The 27828-nt window shown below is 40.0% G+C and overlaps 1 protein-coding gene across 1 annotated transcript in view; it reads left to right on the top strand.

Moving 5' to 3' along the window:
- ptprn2 (protein tyrosine phosphatase receptor type N2) overlaps window positions 1-27828 on the top strand; it is a 121401-nt gene that overhangs the window by 75293 nt on the left and 18280 nt on the right. The window contains exons 11-14 of the mRNA XM_017406697.3: window positions 244-308; window positions 20666-20881; window positions 22843-23046; window positions 27658-27805. Coding sequence (XP_017262186.1) covers window positions 244-308; window positions 20666-20881; window positions 22843-23046; window positions 27658-27805 — 633 coding nt within the window. The remainder of the gene's footprint in view (window positions 1-243; window positions 309-20665; window positions 20882-22842; window positions 23047-27657; window positions 27806-27828) is intronic.

The raw sequence follows: 27828 nt of genomic DNA on the forward strand, positions 1-27828 counted from the left end.
CTGGTATAGCTGCAGGACACCTGAAGATTTTATGTGCTCTTGGTGAAAATTTGATGTGTTTGTGTGGGGGCTGTGGGCATTTTCTATGACCAGTCTGACATCTGACTCAGGCTGATACATCTATTGCATCATTCTCAGTTTCTGTGGCCACTTGCTCTGCCTCGAGAACTGAAAAATCTGCTACTTTGTCATTCACTGCTCATTGCCACCTCAAACCTCCTCTGCTTTTGTCTCCCCATGCAGTTGAACAGAAGCAGCAGCTGGAGACAGAGACGGGCCTGAAGATAGTGGAGGCTGGAGTGAGTGATGTAAGTAAAACTCACTAAAATGCAGGAAGAGTGATTGTGTGTATTCTTTGTGTCTGCGCTCATGAAATAGGAATAATGTGTCTTCAACTCGTTTTGGCATTTGCATCACACCTGCAGCTTCATCTGTGCAGCCAAACACAAATCTTTTACTGCAGTAAAATCCAAATGTGTATCTTTTTAAGTGTACCGCTGTGACAACTGCTAGCCTGATTAATTTATTTTAGGTTTGGTGTTAAAAAAAAGAAAAAGATAAAACCAGATGCACTTTGTGAAACTTAAAGCATTCCCCCTGAGCAACAATAACCGGATTATCTTAAGTGCTGCACTTGTTGAGAGCTCTGGTTATATATTCATTGGAAAACATATAAGACTCTCCAGATGATCCAGATGAAAGAAGAGTAAATGTGTATTTATTCATCAATAATAAATATTCATATGTATCAAAGGTAAGGATCTAATTAAGCCCCCCCATTGATGTGCCATAGCCCTCATGCTTGCCTAGTAAATGAGTTTCTTTATGGAAATTAGACAGGCAGCCTTAGACCCCTGAGCTGTCCAGATCCCAAGGCATGCTGGGAGCTAAGTGGATGTGGTCTGCACACTGCAGGACAGTTGCCAATGGTAACAGCCATCACACATTGCACAGACAAGATCATTTTCCTGTGTTATGCTGTCTTCTTTCTGGTGTCGCTACTTTTTTTCACTCATCTACCTCCCACTTATATCTTTTTTAGTTTCGCTCATCTCATTCCACATTCTGTCTTCATCATGTTCCTTCTAATTACCTCTGATTCATANTTTAGTCCTGTTCTTTGTCTGCCCCGTCTTCGCCTCCCCTTTCATTCTTTTATTCCTACTCAGAATGATTCCTGCGTTTTAACCAGCACCGGTACAGGCCTGTGTGTTTGTCATATTGGGCCTATTTGTAGATAATTAGCTGCAATAATAGCCTCTCTGCAGGAGACATGGGTAAGGGAGGGATGAATAGAAAGAAGGAAGGAGGAAAAGAAAAAAAAATTGTCTTCCACCTCATGGGGAGAAAATCTGAGCCAGGCTGTGACTATGGAAGTACTTGTTAAGGGAGCTCTGAGTTTAATGTACTACGAATAGTGAGTTTGCAAAGTGCAAATCCTTAAAACTCACTTAGAGGGTGTTCTATGAAAAGCAGCTTCAATGTGGCCCTGTCGAGCTCACCTGTTTGCACCCAAGAATCTGAGAATTAAGGCTAAGTTGGGGAAAATGGCAGCATTTGACAGGAGAATATGTGGAGTACGCTCTTCAAATACATTAGTTTAAAAGGTGTTAAACCAAAAAAGCCCGCTTTCAATAATTTTTCTCTAAATTGACCGCAGTTATGAGTGAATGCATGCGAGGGGTGGCAGAGAGGGTCTTCTTTAGTCCGCCTATTAGTGAAATATGCTGGATGAAATTGCTCCGTGAATCCATTACAGGTACAGAGCAGGAAATTAAGCTGTACTATGAGTTATTTTCCTCTGTAATTTTTTCCCCTCCTTTGAATAAAGCCGCCACAGTGGTTTGCATCATTAAGTCTTATCACTGACAACTCCCCGCCCCTTCCTTTCTTGGCTTTTATTTAAGAGGTGACAAATGACAAAACAGCTTAGGAAGATGTCCAGATAGAGCAGACGTCGATACGAGCAGATGCACGCCAGGATAAGCAAATGTCAAAGTGGGCAGGGGAGGACATTAGTCAATAGGCTGAGCAATATCTACTCTACTATAGATTGTATGGAAGTTGGGGTACTGAGGACACAAAAAATGGCTAAAAATAATACTTTTCTTACGCGTATAAAATAAACAATGTGTTTTCAGAGTAGTGGATGTTATTTACAGCTGTTTCCCAGGTGAGTGCTGCAGACACACAGAGGTTTCCTCACAGCAGTTTATGAATCTGTAAATGTGTGAAGAACTGAATCACGTAGAAGAAGTAAAGTGGAAAGGAAGTCATGGTTGATGTGGTTCAGCACTAACGGGCTGTGCTGCATACATATATATATATATGTTTACAATGAACTGAAATTGTATGTAAGAAACATGTTATCGGACTTTCGTGACTCTGAGTGTGGAAAATAAAACCTGGCAGATGATAAGACACATCGGCTCCTCGCTGACATAATTGCTCCTAAACAGCTCTGTGCGTGTCCGTCCCTCGATGCTGCCACCCTCCCTGCCTCGTTGAGTCTTCTTTCTGAATCAGAGATGAAAACACCACCGAGGCAAAGGATGCTGACAGCCAGAGAAGCAGGGGAATAAAACCAAGGCTTAGAAACATGGTTTGTCGTTGGGGAGGGTCAAGTCTGTCAATAAAGGCAGATGTTTTTGAAAGGATTTAAAATATCCCTCAGTGCTCATATTGTGTGCGAGATCAGAAACTACGTCTGGTGTTTTGAAAATGTGAGCGAATGACCTTTAAATCTGACTTGATGCTTGTGCGGTGGTATTTAATCTACCAAATATTTTCTTAGATGCAATATTTACCAGACAATTAGAGTCTTAAAGGGACGGTTCTGATACTTTGATGTGGAAAGTAGGGGTGCTGATGGTGCTGCAGCCTGTCTTGATGGATGTCGGAGGACATGGGTATTCAAATGCACAGTTAAAAAAATTGATGAAAAAAGAAACAGTTTTATTAGCGCTGCATATGTTTAAATTCCACTAATGTTCTGATAATAATGAGTTTGTAAAACTACACCGTTGTGCACTGTCCTTGTGTGCAAAATTTCACAACCACTTAAAATATACAATAAAATAAGCAGATCAGCATTAGGTCATGATTTCAATTTTATAGATATTGTTTGACCAAATATACATCATATATTCAATGTTTATATTCATATAAGACAACATGCATTGCCAGTGTGCATTTGTACTGCATATATTTGATATAATGACATACTTCATGTGGGTGTTTAGGGTCATACAAATTCACCCACGCTCACAGCATCCCGCAAACAAAACAGTTTTGAGTGGGATTCTGTCAAAAGTTTGTGGACATTTAATGTCTTAACTGTTAGACTGACCTCAGTTTGGAGAAATAGAGTTTAATTCTGGTCAGATTGATGAGCTAAAGATCTGAGTAGGACCAGTACCGAAGAAGAGAGCTGCTATTTTAAAACAACTCCAGTCTCAAAATTTGCATAGTTGTTTGTACAAATGCTATTTTATAAACCTTTACATTGCCATCATTTCAGCCTAACATGGTTAAAATGGCAGAAACATTATGATATTCTCACCCAAGGTGCTCCAGGCTGCACAGGAAATGCTATTTTATGTAAATAACTATGCAATGCAAAACTGATGGTGATTGATGTGAAAGTTTATCAAATAATGTTCGCATAAAGGGCTATAATTGTTTTGAGATTGAAGTTGTTTTAGGGTGGCAGCAATCCATTTTTGTTTTGGCCATTCTCACACTAGCAGTTAGCTTGTAAAGTCTGATAAAATATAAACTCATTTTTTCCAAACTGAGGCCATTTAAAAAGCTATTTATGGCATGTAAACTATTTATTGTTTGTAACCTTTCCACTGAATCCCGCTTCAAAAAAAATCTGAACTATCGGTTTAGTTATTTCACTCTTACTCTGTGAAAGAAGATCATGTAAAAAATGTACGCTGATGTGCAAAAGCTTTCCACAAGATTCCAAATTCAATATTATACACACAAATAAAAAACCCAGACAAACTGATATTTAACTGTTTTGTGTTTTTCTCACAATATTTCCAAATGAAACACACATTTACACATTCAGCCTGAATGAGATGTGTCCCAGGTGATTAAGATGGTGGTTAAATTGAGATTCATTGACATTTTGACAGCAGTCTTATGTGTGGAATAACTCCAACTGCTTATGTGGAGAGGCTTTCATTAAGCACAGAATTCCCAGAGCTGCTCCCCAGCTGATTATTCAACCACTAAATTTAAATCATATATGGCAGACGGTGAGTCTCCACGCTGTGCATATGTGTTGTTTATCAAGTTTTCAGGTCTAAACATACAATCTTATGGTATTATTTTTGTGACTGTAATGTTTGTCTCTAATACTTGCTCTAAATAATATTTACATGTATTACCTATTTAGATTGCTTGTTATCAGCACCGGTGAACCGATGATAATGGTTTTGTCCATGTGTGTCTGTTAGCAAAATACCTCATGAACCAGTCGATGGATTTTAATGAGACTCAGAAAGTAGTCAGTGGATGTGTATCTACAACTGATTAACCTTTGAACTCAAAAAACTCACAGAAAACACAAAAAAGGGCTAAAACTCAGCCAGTTTTACAAATATTGGGCTAAGTTTTGTTGTGGTAGTAGCTGAGAGTCACTCACAGCACATACTTTGATCACAAACACATTTGCAAAATCGCATAATACCACATGAGTTTGTGCATATTATCATTTACAAGGTCTGACCAAAACACTACAACAAAGTAATGTCTCAACATAAAACCGTGCATTTCTTCAAGGAATGCGAGGCCTTTCATTCCTGTATGTAATTACTGGTAGTTAGTAGTTAGCATGCCTGATCTATACAGTTATCAAACAGGCTTCCTGTGTATTGGCAGCTCTAAAATGCCCGTCTGAACCTGAACTTACATTAGTGGATTTCATAAAACCTAAACTCGAACAAGGATGTTCAGCCTGTTAGCTTTTATATTTTGTTGTCCCTGCTTTGTTATAAAAATTGGATATAATTTAGCCTGAACTCCGTCACTTTCATTTTCACATTTACAATCAAAACTTGAACATCTACATTTGTAAAATCACCCTCAGTTCACTCAGTGGGATATGATATCCTCATGGTGCAGCGATGAGCACATTAAATTTGCATTTTGTTTTGATGGAAGCCTCTTTTTTTTGTTGTTTTTTGCATGAATATTTATTCCATTTTCTTTCAGAACAGGCAACATTAGTGTATGTTGCTTTCCTTTGATCTAACAAAGCTTGCATCTTGTGCAACCAGCAGCCACTGCAATTCCCCCAAGCAAATAGAACAAATCATTTCAGCATCGACTTCAAAGCGAAAACTACACTGACCATTTCCTTCCTGAGCAGAGACATGAAGACTGAAGGCGATAAATAAAAAATTGTGACAAGTTGTGTGTGTTTTCCCATGTTTTAAAGTAAGAATCACAAGTATATTTTATGTAAATTTTAAGATTGTTTGTTCTTATTTAAGCATGGATGTCCCCAGAGGAAATAATAAGAACATTGTGAGGTAAATGCTCTTCCATTTCTTGTTTTGTATGCTGTGTATAAATGTAGACTTTACGCATTTCTATCAGCCAATCAATCACAGATTGGCCATCAATTGCCTTTCCCACACTGACAGCCTACCCAGTTTTCTTCAGACACTGTAATAAACCCAAACAATAAAAAAAATTGCCGTATATAAAAATTTCAACAATGTAGGAAGGGCAGTCTGGCTGCTTTAAAAGTGGCTAAAATGCCATTACTGTGGCAGATCTGGATGTGAAATGTCACAGTGGAGCAGCCCCACTGTGCTGCTACCTCTTTGGAGACTCCAGCTGCCTCCCACTGATGAAAGCCCATCCAGCAGCTCCATTTCTCTGCAACCTTTTAGCATCACCTGACCTTTGGGCTGCAGAAATGCCTTTGATACCATGCCATGCAGCTTGGTATTTGCCTCTATATACCATGACGTGTACTCTCCTTCGAGAAAAGAAGGTCTTGTCTGTTTTTAATGAGTATCAGAATGTAAAGTGTTTACTCTCCTTTCTTTTGTTTCTTTTTTATTCTTCTACCTTCGTTAAAGAGGCCACTATGTGGAGCCAACGGTGGTATTTCCACTCAGATTGTTGAAAGACAACTCTGCCATATTTTGCATATTAAAGAGCTTTTTAGAGTGTCTTTCTGTGGTATAAAGCTAAAAAATAATTGCTTTTGGAGTTATTATGGAATTTGAGAAAATTAAAGCAAAAACAGTGATAAAAGGTGTTACAATTTTCTAAATCTAATGTATTTATTGATGTCACTGTTGCCTCACAAACTCAAAGACCATGTGATCATGTGTATTTGTTTTATTTCACTTATTTGTTCATTTTCATTATCAATTCATCCAGCTGAGAACAGTTCAAATGCCTGAATGTTTTGTCCAGAAAATCAAGTGATTTTTTTAAACCCTTTATCTACAAGTTTTATATTTCAATTATTTTTTTTACCCCCAAATTTCCCCAAATATAATAATATAAATTCAGAAACTGTAGAAGTAGAGCAATTTAGCTCTAAAAGTTACTCAAATCATTACCCTTATTTAGCTCACAGTTAAGCCCAGAATTATTCATTCCTGGTCCAAATTTTCTGAAACTGTTATTTGGCCAAGTTGTTTCATTTGGCTAAAATAGAACAACATTGTGCTAGAATGCCATCAGTTCTTTGTTATATATTCTCAGTTTCTGGATGCAGTGTCTAAACTTATTTATACTCATTTTCCATAATCAGGGACAAAGCCTTTCTTTGTGATTACAAGAATGAGGTGGTTATTATAAGTAATGACAAACTTTGTTTGTATCTTAGCTCAGACTCTGTACAATGAAATCTTTGAGGTTGGAAGACTTTTAGTTTCCTCCACAGACTCTTGACTGGGCTCATGTCTGGACTTGAGCTTAGGTCACTGCAAAATGTTGGTATTCATTTTTCTAAATCATTTCTTTTCCAATTAACATAGATTGAACTAACTTGTTAGAAGGTGCAATGTTGCTCCAAGGACAAATGTTTCTGTTAGCTCTCATTTACTACAATGCTACTTACTTTGAGTAATTTGCCCAAATTACTACAGTCCCACCACCATGCTTGATAGTGGAAATACTTGAAAGCTTCTCCTTTCTTTTCCTTCTTGCTCCTATATGACAAAACCTGATGATCAAAAGCTTTGCTTCTAGTTCAGGTGAGTCGTTTATGTTTGACTTGGAGAAGTGAGTCCTTTATGGTTGTTGGTCAATAAAACAAGCCTTGCACAGTATGTGCTTTAACACTTAGATACCGTCCCAGAATAGCTTACATTCGTCTGGACGGCACAGATGGTCATTAAGGCATTTATCTTTAACATGTTGCTTCGTCTCTTCATAGATCAAATAAGTGTCTCACTCCTGCCGCACACTTGTTGTGCTCAAACGAAAGCACTTTTTAATCTGTCACAGACATGTGTTGCACTTTAATCGCAAACATTGTCATACTTGTTGGAACAAACAACTGTTTGTGCATATTTGTTGGCTGCTGTCTGGCAGCAGGAGGGTGGAGGGCTGGCTGGGAGGGGGCATGGGGGGGCCTGCAAGGTCCACAGCTGGATAGCATGGCAGAGGTTTTAAATGTCAGTGTTGAAGGGGGATGCTGCTGCCATTTGGCCCAAGAAGCTGTATGCCAAGGGACTGGCAGCGGGATGCAGGGGCAGGGGGGGCCTCCTGGTCACAGCCATGGAGCTCTCACCTTCTGCCATTTATCATGCAGCTATTTGCCTAGTGCATCTGGCACCTTAACCCTGACAGCAGCAGGAAAAGCCCCCGCTGCAGGCTAACCAGCAGCCCATGGTAATCTCTTTAACATCACAACAAAATTAGAGCAGTTAATCCAGATTGCTTAGTTTTTTATTAATTGTCCAGCTAAAGTGAGGGATGAACAGTGTTGTATGGTTGCGACAAAGTCCTTTAAAAGGGATTAAAAATGATCCTACACATTTACTGTGACAGTTATGATGTTGAAAGATGTGACAGAGTAGCCTCTAATGTTCATCTCGACATATAAAGTAGTCTGAACCAGGGTTTTTTTGTTGTTTTTTTATAGCAAACACCACAATTTTAATGTGCAGTAGCTGTGAAGCAGCACAATAATTATTACTCAGTGAGCGCACAATACAGAAACCACTTTGCTCTGAGTAAATTAAACGTAATCAACTGTCATATCATCTTTTATTGACTTTAATTGACTGTAATTGCGAATCCTGCTTTAACTGCTAGTTACTTTCTGCATGGCAAGGTCAACTAAATTGCTTGATGAGCTGTTATGATCTTTAATATGATGACCTTGACTAAAAAGAGTGTGTGAAAATCTTGTCTTGTGTGGATAAAGCTTGAAATAATGGCCCAGTATGCTACAGTAGGTAGTTTTACATCTATTTATGAGCGTCACTGCTGAAAGATGGTATGTTTTAATGGTTTGGCAATATTTAAACATGACATTGGATATTAAATTGATAAATAATGAATAGTAATTGATGTAAATGTGTTTAAAACATCTTTGTTCCTGCTTTTAACATTTCTCATTTATTTTTTTCCTTATTAATATAACTAAACTTAGAGTTCAAACATTTTGAAGTGGGGTTATTGGGAATAGATATGAACAATAAATATCCTCCCTGAGGTAGATAGCTGTTTGAACAATCTCGGTTTGGAGAAATAGCAATTATTTCTATCAGATTGACAACCTAATGGCTAGCTCGGGTGGGACCAAGACCAAAACAGATCATACCATCTTAAAAACAACTCAAGGTTCAGAAATTTTTTTAAAGGTTGATGCAAAGGCTGATATATAAACCTTTACACCCGTGTCAGTTTTGTATTACATGGTTATTTACGTAGAATTCTACAGTGATTTGCAAGCACAAAGACAAGTAGCAAGAGCTGTGGCACTTACAGCAACAACATTGTTATATTTCTGCTAAAATCAAACTGATAGCACTGTGAAGTATTATAAAATTCTGTTTGTAATAATTGCTTTAAAATGTTTAAGATTGAAGTTGTTTTAAGACAATAACAATCCACTTTAGGCTTGGCTAAGCTCACATTGATCTTAGCTCAGAATAAAACTATTTTCCTCCAAACTGAGGCCCTTCAAAGAGCTACAGCAGGTAAGATATTAATTTTTCATAACCTTTCCACAGAACCTGACTTCAAAAGATCTGAACTATCGCTTTAACTACATTTCATATCTTAGTCCCACGAGGCCTTTTTCCACAAACTGAAGACATTTGTTTTGTGTTGTTTTTTTTTCAGCCTAAAGATAAGATGCAATCAAGTCTGCTTCAGCGTTTGAATATAAATAACTGTAGGGAAGATCAGACGTTTTAGCTTTCTGTGTCCTGCTCTGATGGAAGTTTTGCTCTACATATCTGAGACATGTTCATGTATAGATGGCTGCCAACAGGCTCATTTACATTCACTTACAGCCCTGTCGCGTCAGGTGCTGCAAATGCACAGATGTAGCTAACAGCCGGCGTGGTAAAGGTGGATCGTTCTTAAACAGAGTAAAGAATTATAAGGATTTGAACAGTAGCTGCAACACACAAACACTAAAACTACGGCATGGTTACATACAGCAAGCCTATGCAGCTGTGGGACAAATTGTATTTGATTTGTCTCACACCGTTTTCTTACATTTTATTTGGAACATAAAAGTAAATGAGAAAACTAAAATTTGTCTTACTTCTGGAAAAGTTCAAGTACTTCTGTGTCATTTGTTGTTGTTTTTTTGCAGCTTTGTCATCATAAGCACGGTTGCATTTGAGTGTTGGGAACAACAAAATGTGAATGGATCTCAGTAAGCCGAAGCCCTTGAAAACATGCAATCACACGTCTGTCACTATTCATTACATATGTAAAAAAAAAAAAAAAAAAGTCAGTTTCTCTGAAAGCCACACAGTGTAATTATGTTTGTGGGTGCAAAATAGGCGAGATTGATTATATGCATTTACAATAATGAGCCGCTGATGTAATATTACATTACAGAGTCTTCAGAATTATGACATAAATCATAATTAATTCGGCTTTGAGAATTTCTAATCTGCCACTCTTTGCATTGTTGTGAGAGGCCGTGAAGCAGTGGGAGATACCATTCCATCCTTCAGCCGTTGCAGCAGCTTCATTAGAGATTCACAGAGGTTTCTCTCTACAAGCCGCTGTACGAGGTTTGGCTGGAGGGCAGACGCCTTGTACAAAGCTGTGAGACAGACAGACAGACATTGAGACATGCTTTGAGGCTGCAGCATTGTCCAAGCAGCGTCAGCCCCCGACTACTCCCAGCTGATTGGTGGGGCTTCATTAGCATGGACTCCGGCTCCTCCGATTAGCAGTAATTAAAGACAGAAATCAGAGCGCCTGCCTGCAGTCCAGACACAGCCAGAGTCTGAACTGCAGGCGAGCGGCTGGAGTCTGACGGCGCTGCCAAGTTTACACCCCTCCCCGTCTCTCAAAGTAACCCCCAGGGTGACACAAGCACACACGCCTCTCCTCGAGGGCGCACACAGACCCAGCGTTGTCATGGTGACAGCAGGGGAAAATGTTTAATGAAGACGCTGATGAGGATTTATGAGGCTGCGGCTGCGTGCATTTACAGGGATACGACCCTTGGTCCATGACGCGCTGCCTCCTGTGGTTCTACATCTATATTTTCACTTACACAAGTTGTAGCTGATCATCAGGGCGTGTGCTCAGGCAGGTGGCCTCAATATGTCGCCCGTCCTCCAGAACCGAGCTACAGCTGGAGACACGTGGCACTGACTGTCCAATAAACTCGGTCCAATGTGATCTGAAATATTTACTGTTTTCATTTAATTTAAACAAGAGAAATAATTATCTATTAATGTCCAAAGCATTTCCATAGGGATGTTTTTGGGCAGAAATTGTATTAGTGAGGCTGGAATCAGTAAACAAAAAGTTTTATTTGGCTGGTTTGGTCATTCCTGTGTTCATTGGTAGTCCTTTATCATTTTAATTTTTGCAGCTGATTTTCTCTACAGTGTGATGTATTTTTTTATTGATTAGAATTTATTTTCCACACTGTAAGAGAACACCAAACTTTGAATGTGATGAGTTGAAATAAGCATATTTCCACTTGTCAGATGATGGCACATCTGGATTTTCTTACTAGATTTTTAAATGTGTTTTCAAGAAAGACATAAAACAAACCTAACCTTTAAACTTTTAAGCTGTGGGGAACTTGTTCAATGAAATTCAGCACCACAGTGTTAGCAAATATAATAGAAGTCAGTGTATCAAATGCTTTCAGATGGACTCATGTGGTGAGAAGACATGCTGTTGAACCCCTAAAATCCCTCAGTGCCCCCCTCAAAACACCTCTCTTTGTCCCTTTACTGTCAGTCTCAATATCAGAGTCTAACAACAAACAAAGTCTCTTGTGAAGAGTTTCAATTATGAGCACTACCTTTGACTACCTTTGTTATTCCACTGCAGACCGCATGTCCCTGCCTGCCACCACTCATGTGTGACTTGATGCATTGTCTCGGTGTTTCCCCCGCCTCTAAAAATTAATTGCTGTTTTATCTTTCTCCGAGATAAAACTAAAAATAAAAGCTTGCTGAGGGCACAATAGTCCAAACGTAGTATGGATTATGTTCCAGAAAAACTATTAAAACCTTAGTTTCCTTGTTGTTTTTGACTCAAGACGAGCTCTGTGGTGGTCTTTTATCTTTTCATTAAATAGATTTAGGCATTAATATTATTAATAACATTGGGTTCTCTTCTAACAAACTTAGCTCACTCTGTAAAGTTGCCCATTTTTATTTACTGTCTAATGTCTTCTCACCCACATATTTCCTTCTCAAAAGCCCAATGTGTCTACAGAAATATTCATATCACTGCGGTTAATGCAAATCTTTAGTTCAAATTACTCTGTCTTAGTGAACAGAGAAAATAATGTTTTATCATACTGCACAGATTTTAATTTCTGCTTCAGGTATGTGTGACATTTGCTGAGTTTGTTGAATTAATTTTGGTTGGCATTTTAGCAAACGTGTCAGCCATAATGGTATTGTCAACACAGCTGCAGGTAGGAAGAATCATTTCCTGAAACCAGTTGGAACTTAATCCTACATCCCAACAGAATGAGGGAAAAGGACGTTTTTCAGCTAAACTTTATCAAACACTTAACATCCTTGTTTTGTCTGGAATTAATTTGTCTGCTGATGAACAACGAACAAACTCAAAGCCGCCCTTTCTCTAGAGACAGAGAATAAGGAAGCAATCAAAGCTTAGAAGCGTCAACCAGAAATTGATTGTGTTTAGTTCTGCTCAGTGTGGTGGGCTCAAAATCTGAAAAATGACCTTTTCAAAAGCAAAATCACAGGAGCAAAGGTTTTAAAAATTTATTAAATCATGTTTACCCTCTTAGCATGTTAGGTTAACTACCTGTCTGGACTGTAAGGACCCTGGTTTAATTCCCCACTGTGGGAAAGTACTTACTGCTCTCTGAGTTTAATGTGCGGTATGCTTCACTGTAGATAATATCTCACTGAACTGCGACTGTTGGCGACTCAAAATTGCGAGGAAACAGCGAGAGAAGTGGAGTTCTGTGGAAAAGTCACAAACTCGTAACATATCTTTGTACCTGAAGTCTCTGTTTCATTCAATGTGTTAGCTGCAGGTCCCTACAAGGTGGACACGGCCATTTTTTAGCAGAAGTTGTTGATTAGTTGCTGACTAGATAGGACCAGGAAAAGAGGGGCTGGAATATATCTATTTTTTAATTGAATAATTAGCAAAAACATCAAGAATGTTTTCGCATAAAAAGCCCATCCCTATAAATAAATCATTGAAACCAATTTGGCTGACACACTACAAACGAAAGACCTAAAATAAAGTGCTAAACTGCTCATGTTTTATAAAAGGTAAGAGCTCCAAAACTCGTGTAGTACTGAGAGAAAGTAACTTTATTAACTGACCAACATGTTATGCCTTGTGATTTCAGTCAAGGTCTCATCGGAGCTCCATGCACCTTGGAAGTAAGCGCATTGTGCTAAAAACTTTTAGACACACATTTTTGTTTTTTTATGTATAGCACAAAGTTGCATGTTGTGATAACGTTAGCATTGTCATTCCAAAAATAAAATAAATGTGAGTTTCATTTAATAAAATGTTCAAATGGAAACTTTTAGGCTTCGTATAGATGTTTACGTTGCTGTCTGAATTTTCCCAAGTTGATGCATTGGTATGACAATGAGCCCAAACATGCAAAGAAGTCATAAAGATTTATCTTCAACAACAAGGAGAGCAAAGAGTCTGATCTAACCCCTCAGAGTCCTGATCTCATTGCATCAGTCAGGGATCACATGAGGAGACAGAAAACACAGAGACACCCAGAAGAATCCACCTGCCTTTAAAAAAGATGTTGAAGTGCTTATTGTTGCACCTGTGTGCGTGCCTCTGTCTGTTTTACATATAATTGAGGTGACAGGCAAAGCTTTTACCTTGATGTTTGCTGCTTTGAAGTGCTTGGCAACGCAAAGCCCAGGCTATGATTCACACAAGAGCAAGGCCTATTTGAACAAGTTCATCTGGGAAAAATACCAAAATGACACGGCTGACACTCACATGGGCTTTAAACGGTTCGTCTCTGAACACGCGTCGAGCACGAGGAAACAATTCTAATGTTTCAAGAAAAATCCAGAAATTAGACGTTTTTCGCATCTGTGAATTTAATCCATCAGGAAATCCGGGATTTCACATGAGAATGTTCAAAAGAGACTTCAGGCTTTAGAATAAAGTGTCACTTTTTTTTATATGTATATTTTATCTTTCAAGTGCCATGTCTTCTGAACAAGATCAAGCTGCAGCGTACAGTTCATTCAAACCAAACTTTGAAAGCTTTGTTCCACTTTCAAATCTAAAAATGGGAAAAATCAAACATTCAAAAAAGAAATGACCCAGATGAAGCTGGATCTTTCCCTTTTTCTCACGCATTTTGTAAAATCACTTAAGCGATAGCAATAACAGCTGGTGGATCTAAACAACACAACACCAAAATGTTGTTAGTTTTAGGGGTTTTTGCATACATTTTTCTCTGCTCAACAATTGAAAGTTTTTCCTCCAACACCTTCCCATCCTGAGCCGCAGCAACGGCCTGGCTCAGATAATTTTATGAATAATTTATCGCACCCCGTTTCAAAGAGCTGAGCGGAACAACTATTTTTGGTGTAGCTCACATTCGTTAAGTTTGCAGATACACAACGCAGTTGTCGGCTTCTTGCGAAGGACTGTAAAGAGCATTAGTCGCTCACAAATTTAATTATGGTGTGATTTTTATGTTTCCATCGCAAGTCAGCTGTTCCTCCTATTCTGTTTGATAAAATATGGGTAAAACCATTTAAAGGCGTCAACACACTCTGACGCATATTGGATAAGTAGTTTTTCCCATCCATCACCAAAAGGCGAAGGCAGACGATCATGTTTTTGCCTGTGGTTTCTGTCTGTGTGTGTTTACGTCTGTCTCTTACCAAAATATCTCATGAGCCACTGGACGGATATTTATGAAACTGGCAGAACAAAATCACAGAATGTATATCTAAAACTGATTGACTTTTGGAGTTAGTTCAATTCAAGATGGCTGCCACAGCTAATCGACATTAGCCAACACAAAAATGGCTACAGCTCTAGCTGAGAGTCATTCTCAGCACATATTCTGAGTGTGACATCTCATGACATTATTTTAAAGGTTTGATCAAAGTGACTCGGTCGTTTTTTCATCTTTTGCTCAATTAGCTTTGCAAACTTTGACCCAAGTTTAACATGTCATTGTACTCAGATCACACACACACACACACACACACACACACACACACACACAGAGGAGCAGACATCAATTCAAAGTCTCTAACTTGTAATATCTGAGAAAGTGACTGCCACATCCATTTTCCGAGCTTACTCGGAAGCATCAGTGGATGTCTCTGCACTGCAAGCTCAATCCTGACATTTGTTTAACATTCCTCACCCCCCGTCCTCCCCTCAGCAATGCGGTGATGTGCTGCACACCTCTTTCTGCCTCTGTTTAAACACAGCTTTAGCTCTCTTTTTCTATTTTTTTTTTTCGTATTAGAAATCAAAAACATGTCACGGAGGCAAACATCAGAGCAGCAACCTGAGAGGAGAACAGATAAGCCTTTGCAGGACTAACGGCGAACGCTCGAACACGTTACCCCGAGGAAGTACTTACTGGAGGAACATGCAGCCATGACAGCAGCTGTGACCGCACCGGAGTGACTTGAATGTGCTCCTAAATGTAGGTTTTTGTGAGAATCAGTCGATGCACGTCAAACCTCCCTGGTGTGATAACCATTAGCGCCGGCCTCCCCGTGCGATGGGACATGAGTTGTGAAATTGTACCATGCAGCGCACTGCAGCTGAAACGTGTGAAAATGTGTTCATATAGGAAGAGTTCAAGGCTGGAAAAGAAGAGGTGCCAATTTTAGACTTTGTTGAGAGAACACTTTTTTTAAAAGGTCTGGGTAGACATTTTTCTTTAGTCAGTTTGGATGATTTAAAGGATATCTCATGAAAAAGACTACAAAGGCTTGTTTTCCAGTTCATGAAGGAGCAGGACAGATAGAATCACGTGGTCAACTTCATGCTAGTTTTCATTTTCTAAGGATTGCTAATTTTTGTTTTTTTACTTCACGATGGAAGTCTTCTTACTTCTGCATCCATTCTGTACAGCAGAAAGAATGTGTCCCTGTGTGCAAACTGAATAAAAATACAGGAGAAGAGGAAAAAAAAAACCTCTGCTCTGACAATGTGCCTATGCCCTCTGGCAGGCAGGCAGAAAACAGAATCTGAATTCAGAATAATTTCTGATGTGTGAAGATCCAAGTGTGCAAACAGCATGACGATGACGAGTGTCACTCAAATGGAATAGGGGAGGGAAGAGGCTTGATGTAACTAAATTTATTAGTTTTTCTCAGAATTATGCGGATGCCATAAAGATCGTTGAGTTAATTTTAGATTTTACCCCCCCCTCTCCAACCCTGACCTGACCGCCCCGCTGGATCTGCTTTGTGCCGTCCGATGGGGCTGTGGACCCCAGGCTGGACAGCGAGCTCGTTTTTGTTCTCCCCTTTCGCATTGCCAACTCCAGCTGTCACACGGAGGGACAATGGAGGAGCTAGGAGCTGGGGTAGCGAGGGGTAGCGGAGGGGGTGCTCACTGAATGGGAAAAAATAAACTGGAGAGCCCCCCATCACTCCGCTCCCCCTCCCCGTGACTCGTCATCTGCATTTGACAGGACCCCCGTTCTCCTCTCTTCACCGCCCCTTTTCTTTTGCTTTCTCCCCTTTTCTCTTCCCATAATCCCCCTTCCTCGCTCTCTCCCTGCTAAGTGCAGCTGTTGCTCTCCATTGGATCAGGGTTTTTTTTTTTCACCCTGATTGCTAATTAGGATAGCATTTTACTGAGTCTTATCTTGAAAACTTGTTAAACTTGCAGTTTTTCTCCCCTCCTCTTTTTCCCCCCCTTTTTCTCTTTAGTTTGGCACATCTGAGGAGGGTGGGGGGGTAAGCAGAGAAAAGACCTAGCCAATTACACATGATTTACATTACAGGCTGAGCATTTTCCTTAGATAATCTCCAGTGTAGCATTCATATAGTTTACTGCACTGTGTGGCAGCCTCTTATTCTGGAGCTCACTTCAGCTTTGAATACAGAAAAAAAAAAGAGAAAGCCTACTTTTTTTTTTTTTAAAGAATAGACTGCCCGATCTCCCTTATTCTGCTCACAAAACTGAATCCCTGGGAGAAGGAACAGAGGGAAAAGGAGAGCCTGAGAAAACAGCAATTCACACACCAAACACAGAGACCCCTAGTAGCTCAACAAATGAGCGACTAGCCCTGCGTCCATTCATATCGCCCCCTCGGCCCGCAAGCCTATTAGCCAGGCATCGCTCCTTCAACATTCAGCGTCGACAACATGTGGAGGCATCGCTATAGCAACCAGTGGATATGACATGTGCAATGGACGGGGACTCCTGAGCTGCTGAATATAAGGAGGGGCTCAGCCTTAACTAAATGATCGCCAGAAAAAAAAAGAAAAAAGAAAAAGAAGAAAGAAAAAAAAAAAACCACCACCTCCCCTGTCTCTTTTCATTGGCACATCGGAGCTGAAAGGACTCACTAGTGGGGCTTCTGCACATTCTTCCGAGGCTCGGAGAATCAGGCGGGCATATCCCACATTCTTCTCTTCTTTTTTTATTCTCCCCGACTCTTCTGTTTTTTCCCCCTTCTTCTTCTTCTTCTTCTTTAATTTTTTTTCTCCATACGTGTTGAAGCCGCGCTCTTTTGTTGGCGCTGAGGAGGGGGACGCACGGGACCCTCGCAGGGGAACTTTTTTTTTTTTTTTTTGGTGAAGCGGACTTGAGTGGGCGGCCGGGACGCGCAAACGCTTCTTGGAGCTGCGGGCGAGCGTCAGTCAGTGGTTGCTCCACGCTCTCTGGAATACAAGAAGACACGGCATCATCTCCACACAGTTCACTGCAAATGTTCGCTCTGTGCCGCCACATGGATTCGGGTAAATCTTATTTCATGTATTGTTTGGTGCGTAAAAGTCAAATTAGATGACGGTGATGAAAGGGATGAGGTTGAACGTGAGAGAGCTGCAGAATATTTTAGGAGTTCTGCTCTTTTTTTCCCACCATTTCATTAGATTTCATCCTTTCTGTGCGCAAAAGTTCTGGGCATCAATTCTCCCAAAGCTGATGGACAATCGGAAAAAAAAGATGCAAGCGTGAGCACATCTGGAGACAAAGTTTATCTCCCTAGGTGCTCCAACTCCTAAACCAAGACAACAAACAGAAAAAGTTTGCAAGTTATTTCTGCATGCGGAAACTATTTCTCCTAAATTTATTTTTTGTTGAATTTCCCCACCTCCTGTGCGCAGTTGGCTCTGCAGAAATGAGCCATGCTGCATGAATTTCAGCTGCTTTATTTCTTTATTTCAAATTGTAATAATTCTCAAGAGTTTTAGAGCATTTATTTATCTGTAAAATAGGCCGAACCACGCCCGCCATTTTTTAGTCCTATTTGGATAATATTTGGACTACTTTGGAGTTTTCTTGTGAATTATTACAGCTGGTCCTCACTCTAATTTAGAGGCATGAATTCTGCTGTAAATGTGGCTCATTTTAAAAAAAATGCACACCCGGTGGATTCAAGGTGTTTGCAGTTGTGATTTTTTGTTTTTCCTCTTCTAAAAGGATAAATGTGATGTGAATGAATGGGCAGCCATCCTGACGTTCCTTCTCATCATTTGAATAATCTGGACTAGAGAAATCCATCTGGACCCCTGTCTCCCGTCAGATTCACCACAGGGCCAACTTGAATAGAGAGAAGTGTCTGACTGAGGCAGAGAATCAGTTTGGATGCATTATGGTGATGTTGAATCAGTAAGGGAAATTGTATCTGCTTTAAAAATAAAATAAAATCCCCAGTAAGGCTTTACAATGTGATTGTAAATCTAAAGCAGGCATGAAAGTATATATTTATGCTTTCCATATATATATATATATATATATATATATGTGTGTGTGTGTGTGTGTGTGTGTGTGTGTGTGTGTTGAGCTAATATTATTAAATAAATACTGATATTTTTTACTTTTTCTTGATATTTTAAAATTTTTAAATTCACAAGGTTTTTTTATGATCAAATAAATTGACCTGATATTTTTCTTAGTTTACCTAGACTATTTTAGTAGAACCAAATTCATGCAAAAATAAAAATAAAATAAAATAAAATAAAAACCAAATGATGAAGCTGTAGGACATAACTAAAAGGGCCCATCATGGTAATTCTTCGCCTCACGTCTCCTTCCCTTTTTCTTCGTCTTTGCTTTCCTTTTCTTCCTGTCTCTCCTCTGATTTCAACACGATTGCCGCCTTCAAACGCTCTTTTATGCTCGCCTTGAATTTCAAGGCTGTTTGCTCCCACAGTGGGAATGCTTTTCATTCATTTCAAGGTGGATATTTTTCAAGAGTAGCAACAGATAAGAGGCCACATCTGTGATGAACTTGATTATATGTACCTTCCCCCCTCTCCCCGAATTATAAAAGAATTGTACGCTTTGGGTTTTCAGATCTGAGAATCTTGGTTTTGAACCTCTACACTGATGTTGTGGTCTTAAAATTGTTTAATATTACATGAAAATAAACATTTACTTTAAGTTTTACAGCAGGAATATGTAGATAAATGCTCTAGCGAAGTAAAAAAGTGAATGTTTCTTAAAATATTGCTGCTTTATTAATCTGATCACTTAAAGATGAGTCTCTGGTTAGAGGCCATTTCCCCTCCTGTCTGCACTGGGGCCTCTTCCAGCCTCTCTGTTGTTTTCTAACCTCTTAATCCTTAATTGAAACTACATGCTGGAACTACTGCAGCTGCAATCGGAAAGCAACTGCTGTCAGGCCCAACACAGTCATTGAGCAGACCTGCGCTAAAACAGCTGGCAATTACGGAGCACAAGGTCAAACCAGACTGTTCCTGGTCTGAGGTGAAGTGTCCTGTTTAGTAAATGATAACAAGTTGTAGCCATCCTTCAGCTGGCCTATTAGACCCCCCTCTTTTGGGCTAAATGTCAGAGCTCTTCCAGTCTTTTTATTTATTTATTTCTTTTCACGGTGTAGATTTGATTCACTTCCCCATCAATCTTTATGCAGACAATTAGGAGCCTGCTGATGTTATTGATATTGCCCTTTTGTAGATGTATGGCTATTAGTGTGTATGTCTGTGTGTGTGTAGCTGGTGGAATTTGATAAAAATGCGTGTAGAGCTGGCTTTTACAGAAACGTGATGGTTTCATGTCAGTCGCGGAGACAGTAAGGATGATTTATGTAAAGGTTCTGAGCAAATTATTTCCTCTAGTTTTTTGAGATATGCAATCAGTACACAACAATCTTACCTTTAGCCACAATATTTTGGTATTTAATTACCACTCCTCATTAATGCTGCTAATTATGCTCTTAAAATGTATCAGTGAGGCCTAGGGGGAGTTTATCATTACAGTAAATGGCCACGAGTGGAATATATACCAAAGCATAAGCCAATTTTTTGACCTAAAAGCTTTTTAGATTATGTTTTATGTCTTATGTAAGAGGTCCTGATTGCATTAACATGTAGTGTGGTTGTTTTTTTTTTTTAAAGCATTATCATTCAGCTAACGGGGAATGTTTAAAAGTCTCCTTTGGGCTACCTGTGTCTCCCCAGCCCTGGCCAAAGCTGCCTAATCCTTCCAGCTTCGGACCAGAGGAGCTAATTAAGCACAAGCTTTTAGCATCTCAGCTTCCTCTAGCTGTGCAGTGCCAGGCTGCCTCATGCCAGCACTAAATGAGGTTGTAAATATCCATAGTTGGGCACAACTCAGCCTGAATTCAGATGATATGGTGGCAATTAAACTGTTATATTTTCTTTATTTAACATCAGAAAGTCAGCACAAGATTTCAAGCAAAAACTACATCAGAGTTGGCACATTAATATAGAAAAAGTCAGAGTAGCAATGTTCTCTGCTCTGACAGTGTGCTCTCTCTGTGTTTGTATGTGTGATGTGTGTCCTCCAGAGGGGCAGCCTGACCCAGATCCCAGTGGTGAAGGAGACCCGGGTGGAGTCGGGCCAGTTCCTGCTGCTCTCCATCCTCTGCATGCTCTTCATCATGGTGGTGCTGGCCGTGTCTGCCACTTTTTTCTGCGTCCGCCAGCGCTCACACCTCCGCATGAAGGAGAAGCTGGCCAGCCTGGGGACTGACACCAGCACTGATGCCACCGCAGCCTATCAGGTTAGACCAGCCCCTGCGCTGTGGGCCAATCAGGGACCAGGACACTCAACCTGAGCTCTGCCATTGGTGGAACACGCTCTATGTTCAGATGCAGTGAATTATCTAATTGGTTTATAAGATGTGTTTGTTCAAATGGGTGTGTTTGATGCAGTTAGAATGTTTCTCAGCCACAGTGATTTTTTTTTTATTTAGATAAATTGTTGTTGTGTTTTTGAATGTGCAGAGCATTTATGTACAACTTCTTTATAAATCCTAATAAGACTTTTTTTGCTGAATTTATAGTTTATTGTTCCATTAGACATGCTTATGGAATACTTACCTTTTTTGATCAGTGACTGAGTGTGTGTGTGTGTACCTGCGTGTCGGATCGGAAGCGTGTTGCCTCCGTGACCTATTCCCTCTGTTCCTTCAGGGCAGCGGGCAGCCTGGTCCGTATTGATTTTCAGGGTTGGGGCTCAGCTGTGCCCAGCATGCCACTCCGAACACATTTATCTGCATGTCTCGTTAACATTTTCAATATTTAATCAGGTTTTCAGTGGGGCTGCGCTGAGAAGCCAGAGGTGTTTCAGCAAAATGAGAGATGACATTTAATAGAAATACGCAAAAATGAAGATGAATATGAAACTCTGTGTCTCCTTTCCTGGCTCTGAAAACCAAATTCTTTTGACTGCCTCATTTCAAATTTGAGGTTATTTATGGAAGCTGTACAACTGTTTTGTTTCATAGACTTTGCTTCCTCTTGGCCTCTTTTCATTCTGATTATCACTCTCAAAGACCGGAGCAACAGTGAATTTCTAATCCAAAAACCTGTGCTCCTCTCTGGGCTCCTCTCCAGCTCTCTCCTGGCACTAACTGTATCCTCCTGCCTTCTTCTCAGGTGCTTTGCAGAGATGCTGAGAGGTGGGATGAATTATGAGGTGGACCTAGATCGTGCCCCAAGGCCAAGGCCCTGGGCACCGCTTGATGGCTGTAATCATTAAAGTCTGATAGTGGAAAAGCTGATCCAAGACCAGGGCTTAGATAGGAAGGATGTGTGGGGGGTGTCTGTGCTCTAAAGGGAAATATCACTGTGATTCATCATGAGATAGGTTTTGCTTTCATGAGGCTTTTTCTCTGGCCTGCTCTGTCCTCGCTGCTATGAATTGAGTGTGAACATTTATTCTGTTGAGAGAACCAAAACTTGGATCAAGAGTTTAAAATACAAATATTAAATTTGACCACACCTTGTGGAGAGGCTCGGGCAAAATGTTGAAGATTGTACAAATTTGGCTACAAGAAGGCTTTTGGGTTTTTTTTTCCTCATAAATTGTTCTGCCATTTTTATAACGCTACGATTGGATTAGCTAATGCCTAGCCTGCGCTGAGGCATGATGGGAGAAAACACGAGTTATTAGCACAGGCGTCATTTTTATACCAAAGAAAATTTTAAAATATTAAAACAGAAGTTCATGCCTGTGCATTTTTAAAATTACCTTATTTTTTGTGGAAACATTTACTTTTTGTTTGTTTGTTTTTCCTAATATGTATTTGCAAAAATATACATTTTTAATAAATAACGGAGGTTTTGCTTATATGGAATTTACTGAAAAGCGGTTTTGATTTTGTCCCTGATTTATTGCTCACAACTGAAAAACACAATTCTTAAAAAATTCATTCTGTGGAAGCAACATTCATTCTACAGGTCTTGTAGGCTTCCTCGACCATGTATTTTTGATGTAATTAGTATAAGCTCCATAATCCAAGAGGATAAGCCAATAATCTACAGACAAGTGAGCAGATACGCAGGATTTTACAAGGTGCATTCTCAGTACTCAACCTCTTACAATGAGGGATGAACATGAAAAATACACAAGCAATTGTTTTGTGTTTAACAAGAAGATGAAATTCATAAGAACTCTGAGTTGGTGAAAAAAAACAAAAAAACACGCACACCCTGACTTACGTTTTGTGATTTTCCCCAGGAGCTGTGTCGCCAGCGTATGGCAATCAGAACGTCGGAGCGGGTCGAGCGCCCGGAGACCCTGCGTCACTCACGCCTCAACAGCGTGTCATCGCAGTTCAGCGATGGCCCCATCGCCAGCCCGTCGACGCGCAGCAGCACCTCCTCCTGGTGCGAGGAGCCCGTCCCGTCCAACATGGACATCTCCACTGGTCACATGATCCTGGTAAGACCTTCGGGGGATGTGAGGAATAATTTGTGCCATGAAGCACATTTGGAAAAGTGGATTTTGCCACCAGATTGTCTCAAATAAACAAATGCAGCAGTTCATTGTGTCCCAGGATTGGGCAGTTAACCAGAAGTTCCTGCTGTTCATGGTAGCTTTAGATGGTCACCTTTCAAACCAAAGATACCCAACTTTCCGTGTGGTAGATTTGTACTTCCAAAAGAAATGCAGATTGTGGAGTTGAAAGAGCAAATTATGACTTAATGCTAGTAAAATCATGTCTACAAATGAATATTTTCTGCACCAGACATGTAGAAACTAGTAACAGCAATAAAAACAAGGTGGGAACTGAAAATGGAGATTGTGGCTAAAAAGCTGAAATAATTTGGGAGTTTAAAGTATTTTTTCTTTAGATACACATAATCATTATGTTCAAATAATATATGCAAAAATTAAAACATCAGATGTTCTTCACATGATCTATTTAGTTTTTTGCACATCAGTAAATCATTTTTTGCTCCTCATTTTTTAAATAAGCTTGTGCTGCCTTATTTCTGTCTCTATCTGTTTCGTAGCATCTCTCTTTCATCCTACTCTCACTTCATTCCCTTAAGAACCCCGTTATCTTTTCCTCTTTCATCACTCTTCCTGCTGTTTTCTCCCTCCTGCTTTATCTCAGCTCAGTTTTTCTGTCGTTTTCTCTCGTCGTCACTTCTTCCTGCTTCTTTTCTTTCTGTCGTTTTCATCTTTCACTCCTTCTCTTGCTGCTTTGTCTTCTGTAATGAGAGCCACACGAAAGTGAAATATAATTACCTATCTGACTGTTATTTTGTTTTAGAACGTGTTTATTTGTTTGTGTGTAAGTGTCTAAAAGCTTTTGGTTGCCACCGTTTCCACAAACACACAATGGATTGTTTTAATTTTGTGCAACTTGCATTAAAAAACAGAAAGAAAAAAAAGCTTGATAAAAGAGATGGATAGATGCCTCGCAGTGTTTCCATTAATGCAGAGAGCATTCATCACTCTGCAGCATGTCTAGCTTTTATACTGGGAGGCTGTAATGAATGAGAGTGAATCTGAGTAATGCCTTGTATTGGTGGTAATAGATGGGTTTTGTTGCACTTGTCAAGGCTTGATTGTGAAGCCCCTTTTGAAAACATTGACAATAGAAAAGCATTTAGCTGCGCAAATAACAAAAGAGCCGCAGTGAATCATTTCTAGGAGCTGTTGTTATTATTAGCCTTCGTTTCTTCACAGCAACATTAGAATATAGAGAGGTAAAATGCCCTGGGACCTTTGCTGCTTTTTCAGGCTCTGATTGACATGGAGATGTCCTATAAGGGCTCTGCTTTAAAATTCTGCCACCATCTCACGTGAAACCATGTGTGAGATTGCCTTGTTATCACTGATCTCAGACCTATATTTCTCCATCTCTGCTCTCTTGCTCTTTGGAGCTCATATCATGAATACTGAACTCTCCAAAGCACTCTTTCTGGGGGTCCTTTCTCTGTCTTTCTTTTTGTCTTTTTTAAACCCAATCACCTCACACTCACACACACGCTTTATGAGACTTTTGTGTTGTCAGGATAAATCGTTGTGTCCCACTGTGCCAGCCAACCTTAAGATTTAAAAAAGTCTTGCATAACGAAGTTCAGAGCTGGAATTGGACGCCTTTGTGTGCTGAGTCATCTGCTGTGTGTGTTTCCAAAGCTTTGACACGCCTCTGGTGTCTTACATCTTTCTTCTCTTGCCTGTTTCAGCTGCTCTGTGGTGCTAAAACCTGCACTTTTTATTGACTGGGGGGTTAAAAATACAGAAAAATTATTACCAGATGCAACACAGAAGCAGCATGTATTCTTATTTCTGCAACGTTAAGTCATTTCAGCACCATGGACAGCACTTTATAGTCACGAGCCTTGTTTTTCCTTCAGTTTGTGAGGAGTTAAAGTGTTCTCCCCTTGACTTAATCACCTCTTTTTAAAAATAATCACTAGTTAGGTTGCTCTCGATTGCTTTTTTTAATGATAATTTTTTTGCTTAGCAGGAAAAATAAAATGTTCTACCCTCAGTGCTTTTACTTGCAGTTTTAAATTTAGTATGTGAGCAAAAGACAATTTGCTTTCCCATTTAAAGCAACGCAATGTGCTCTTCTCGTTCAGCTATTATTTGTGACACAATTGCATATTAATGCCTCTTTTTCCATGTCTCACAGCTGCTTATCATATCATAAAGCTGCCTGTTAAAACTGCTACCAGCATTTTAATTTGACAGCAGTGCGTTACCTGTTGTGTCTGCCTCCCCTGGTCGTGCCTTCATCCTGATTTCACCCAGCTCCCCTTCTGCTGCCGAGGAGGCTGCTTAGGAAGGATTAGACATTGTTTCCCTGACACAGAGGCCTCCCATCCCAGCCCTCTGATTGGCAGACATAATCCCCCCATTCACCGAGCCTTCGTTACCCCCTGTCTCTGGAATACGCCACGGTCCACTGCCTCCCCCTAGAAATGGCAGGGCTCGATAAGGGGGCCTGCTGGCTGCATTGCATTAAGCTTTTCGGAAAAAAAATATGAATTTGGAATGCAATCGATTCAGGGCATCGTTTGAATAGAATGGGATGCAATTCAGAGTGGATGTATCGAGTACATGGAGATGTAATATTGGTAGGGGAGGTGGGAGGCTGTCAGGCTGGCGTGCGGAGAGTACTTGTGTGGGGTGATGAGAGCATCATGGTGACAGGCTCTGTCAAGTGGCCATAATGGCAGGCTGTCATGTTGCTGGAAAGACAGCGCTGTGTGTTTGTGTGGACGATGGACAACTCAATACATGCAAAAATACATGTTATCTACTATTAGAACTGATGTTTTCTTTAAAGAACTGAATTTTTAACATGGAAATACAAGAGAAGACATCTCATTCTCATGTTGAACACATTAAAGCCGTAGTTCACATCTTTCATATCCTACTTGTTGTAGAAAACCTTTTGAATAATTTCAGTTTGGACAGACAGAGTTTTATTCTGACCTGGCTAACAAGATAACAGCTAGCTTGAGCAAAAATTGAACTCCAGTCTCCAAAATTTCATTGCATTTTATGTGAATACTATTTTTGGTGCAGCCTGGGGCATATACAGCAGGCATATCGTATTATTTCTGCAAGAATAATTGTGTAATGCTAAATAAATGGAGGTGTAAATGTTTAAAAATATTGTTTACTTGAAACTATATGACATTTTGGAGATTGGAGTTGTTTTATGGCTAAAGATATATACTTTGATCTTGGCCCAGCACAAACTGTTAGTTCATTAGTCTGGTAAAAATGAAGGTCTGTTTCTCCAAACTAAGGTCATTCAAAGACCTATCTTTAACAGCTAAGATGTTAATTGTTTATAACCTGTCCACACAATCCCACTTCAGAAATCTGAACTATCCCTTTAAATCTCAGACTTTCTTCTTATTCAAATGTGTTAATCTCCCAAATTGTTTTTTTTTTTCTTCTGTACTTGTTTCTAAAACCCGATCTTCACTTTTGATTCTCTGTCTAACAAAAAGTCTAGATTTCCATTGAATGTAGGATTTGTAACGTTTTTATAAGTCATCTAATATCCTTCAGGAGATATTCTGAATCATGAGCCATCAGAGGGTAATTGCCTATTATGGGCTGGACAAGCCTATTTATGATTATCATCCTAATTGTATACATTCGGCAGAAGATTTCCCTCTTGACAGACAGGAAGGAATGAATGAATCAGACGTAAGAATGGAGTGTCACCTCTCTGCTCAGCCTACCTATATACTGCTTTTAATACGGGATAAAACCCCAGCACATCTGGGTATCACTGTCATTGTATTAGCCAGCTGATCCCTGACATCAGTTTATGAGTCTGTAATCTTCTGTCTCGCACAATAGCGGACTGAACCATTTCACCCCCGTCGGGAGGGGAGCCATGATACAGGAGAGGCAACGAAACCACGTTGCCTCGCTGAAAAAAGACTACAACTCCAAGCTCCCCAAGACTTGCCCTGGTTTAGCAGAATAGGCCTTCACCCCTCCCCCCTTTTCTTTTTCCATCTTTGTCTCTCTGGCGAATTCAATTTTGTCTTCTCCAAGCGACGGCTTAAATGCAGACAATCTTATCAGCGGCTGTGCAAGCAGTGAGGGACATGATTGAAACACCCCTGAAGTATTTCCAATGCAGACAAACCTTTCAGGAGCCTTAATTGTGTGTGTGTTCTTCTACACACACACACAAATATACCAACATTAGCACACTTTCTCCACCTTGATCCTCGGCAGTGTCTTCCAGTTGTTACAATACACACAGAATCTTGGGATAATAATGCTCTGTGAGTGCTGATCATGGCTTTAAAAAGAGGATTTACTTGTTTTTTTATTGTTGTTGAAATATAATTATAGATAACAATTTATTACCAGAATCCTCGAGTATAAAAAAGATGATTTGTTGTAAGAATTTTGGTTGTTTAAGTCTAAATTCTTGACAAGAAAAATATTTTATTTTACAGCTGTAATATGTTCGGCAGAGATTTGTATTTCCTGTTGCTCAGCTCTGGTTTGTTGCCTAAAATGGTGGCTGAGGTGCCGTCTGTTTTCCTCCAGTCATACATGGAGGACCACTTGAAGAACAAGAACCGTCTGGAGCGTGAGTGGGAGGCGCTGTGCTCCTACCAGGCCGAGCCCAGCACCTGCAGCGTGGGCCATGGCGAGCAGAACTCCAAGAGGAACCGCTCAGACGCCGTGGTCGTATGTAAGTCCCGTCAGATGGTTGTT

This window comes from Kryptolebias marmoratus, linkage group LG21 (assembly GCF_001649575.2).
Source record: "Kryptolebias marmoratus isolate JLee-2015 linkage group LG21, ASM164957v2, whole genome shotgun sequence".
In the NCBI taxonomy this organism is placed as follows: domain Eukaryota; kingdom Metazoa; phylum Chordata; class Actinopteri; order Cyprinodontiformes; family Rivulidae; genus Kryptolebias; species Kryptolebias marmoratus.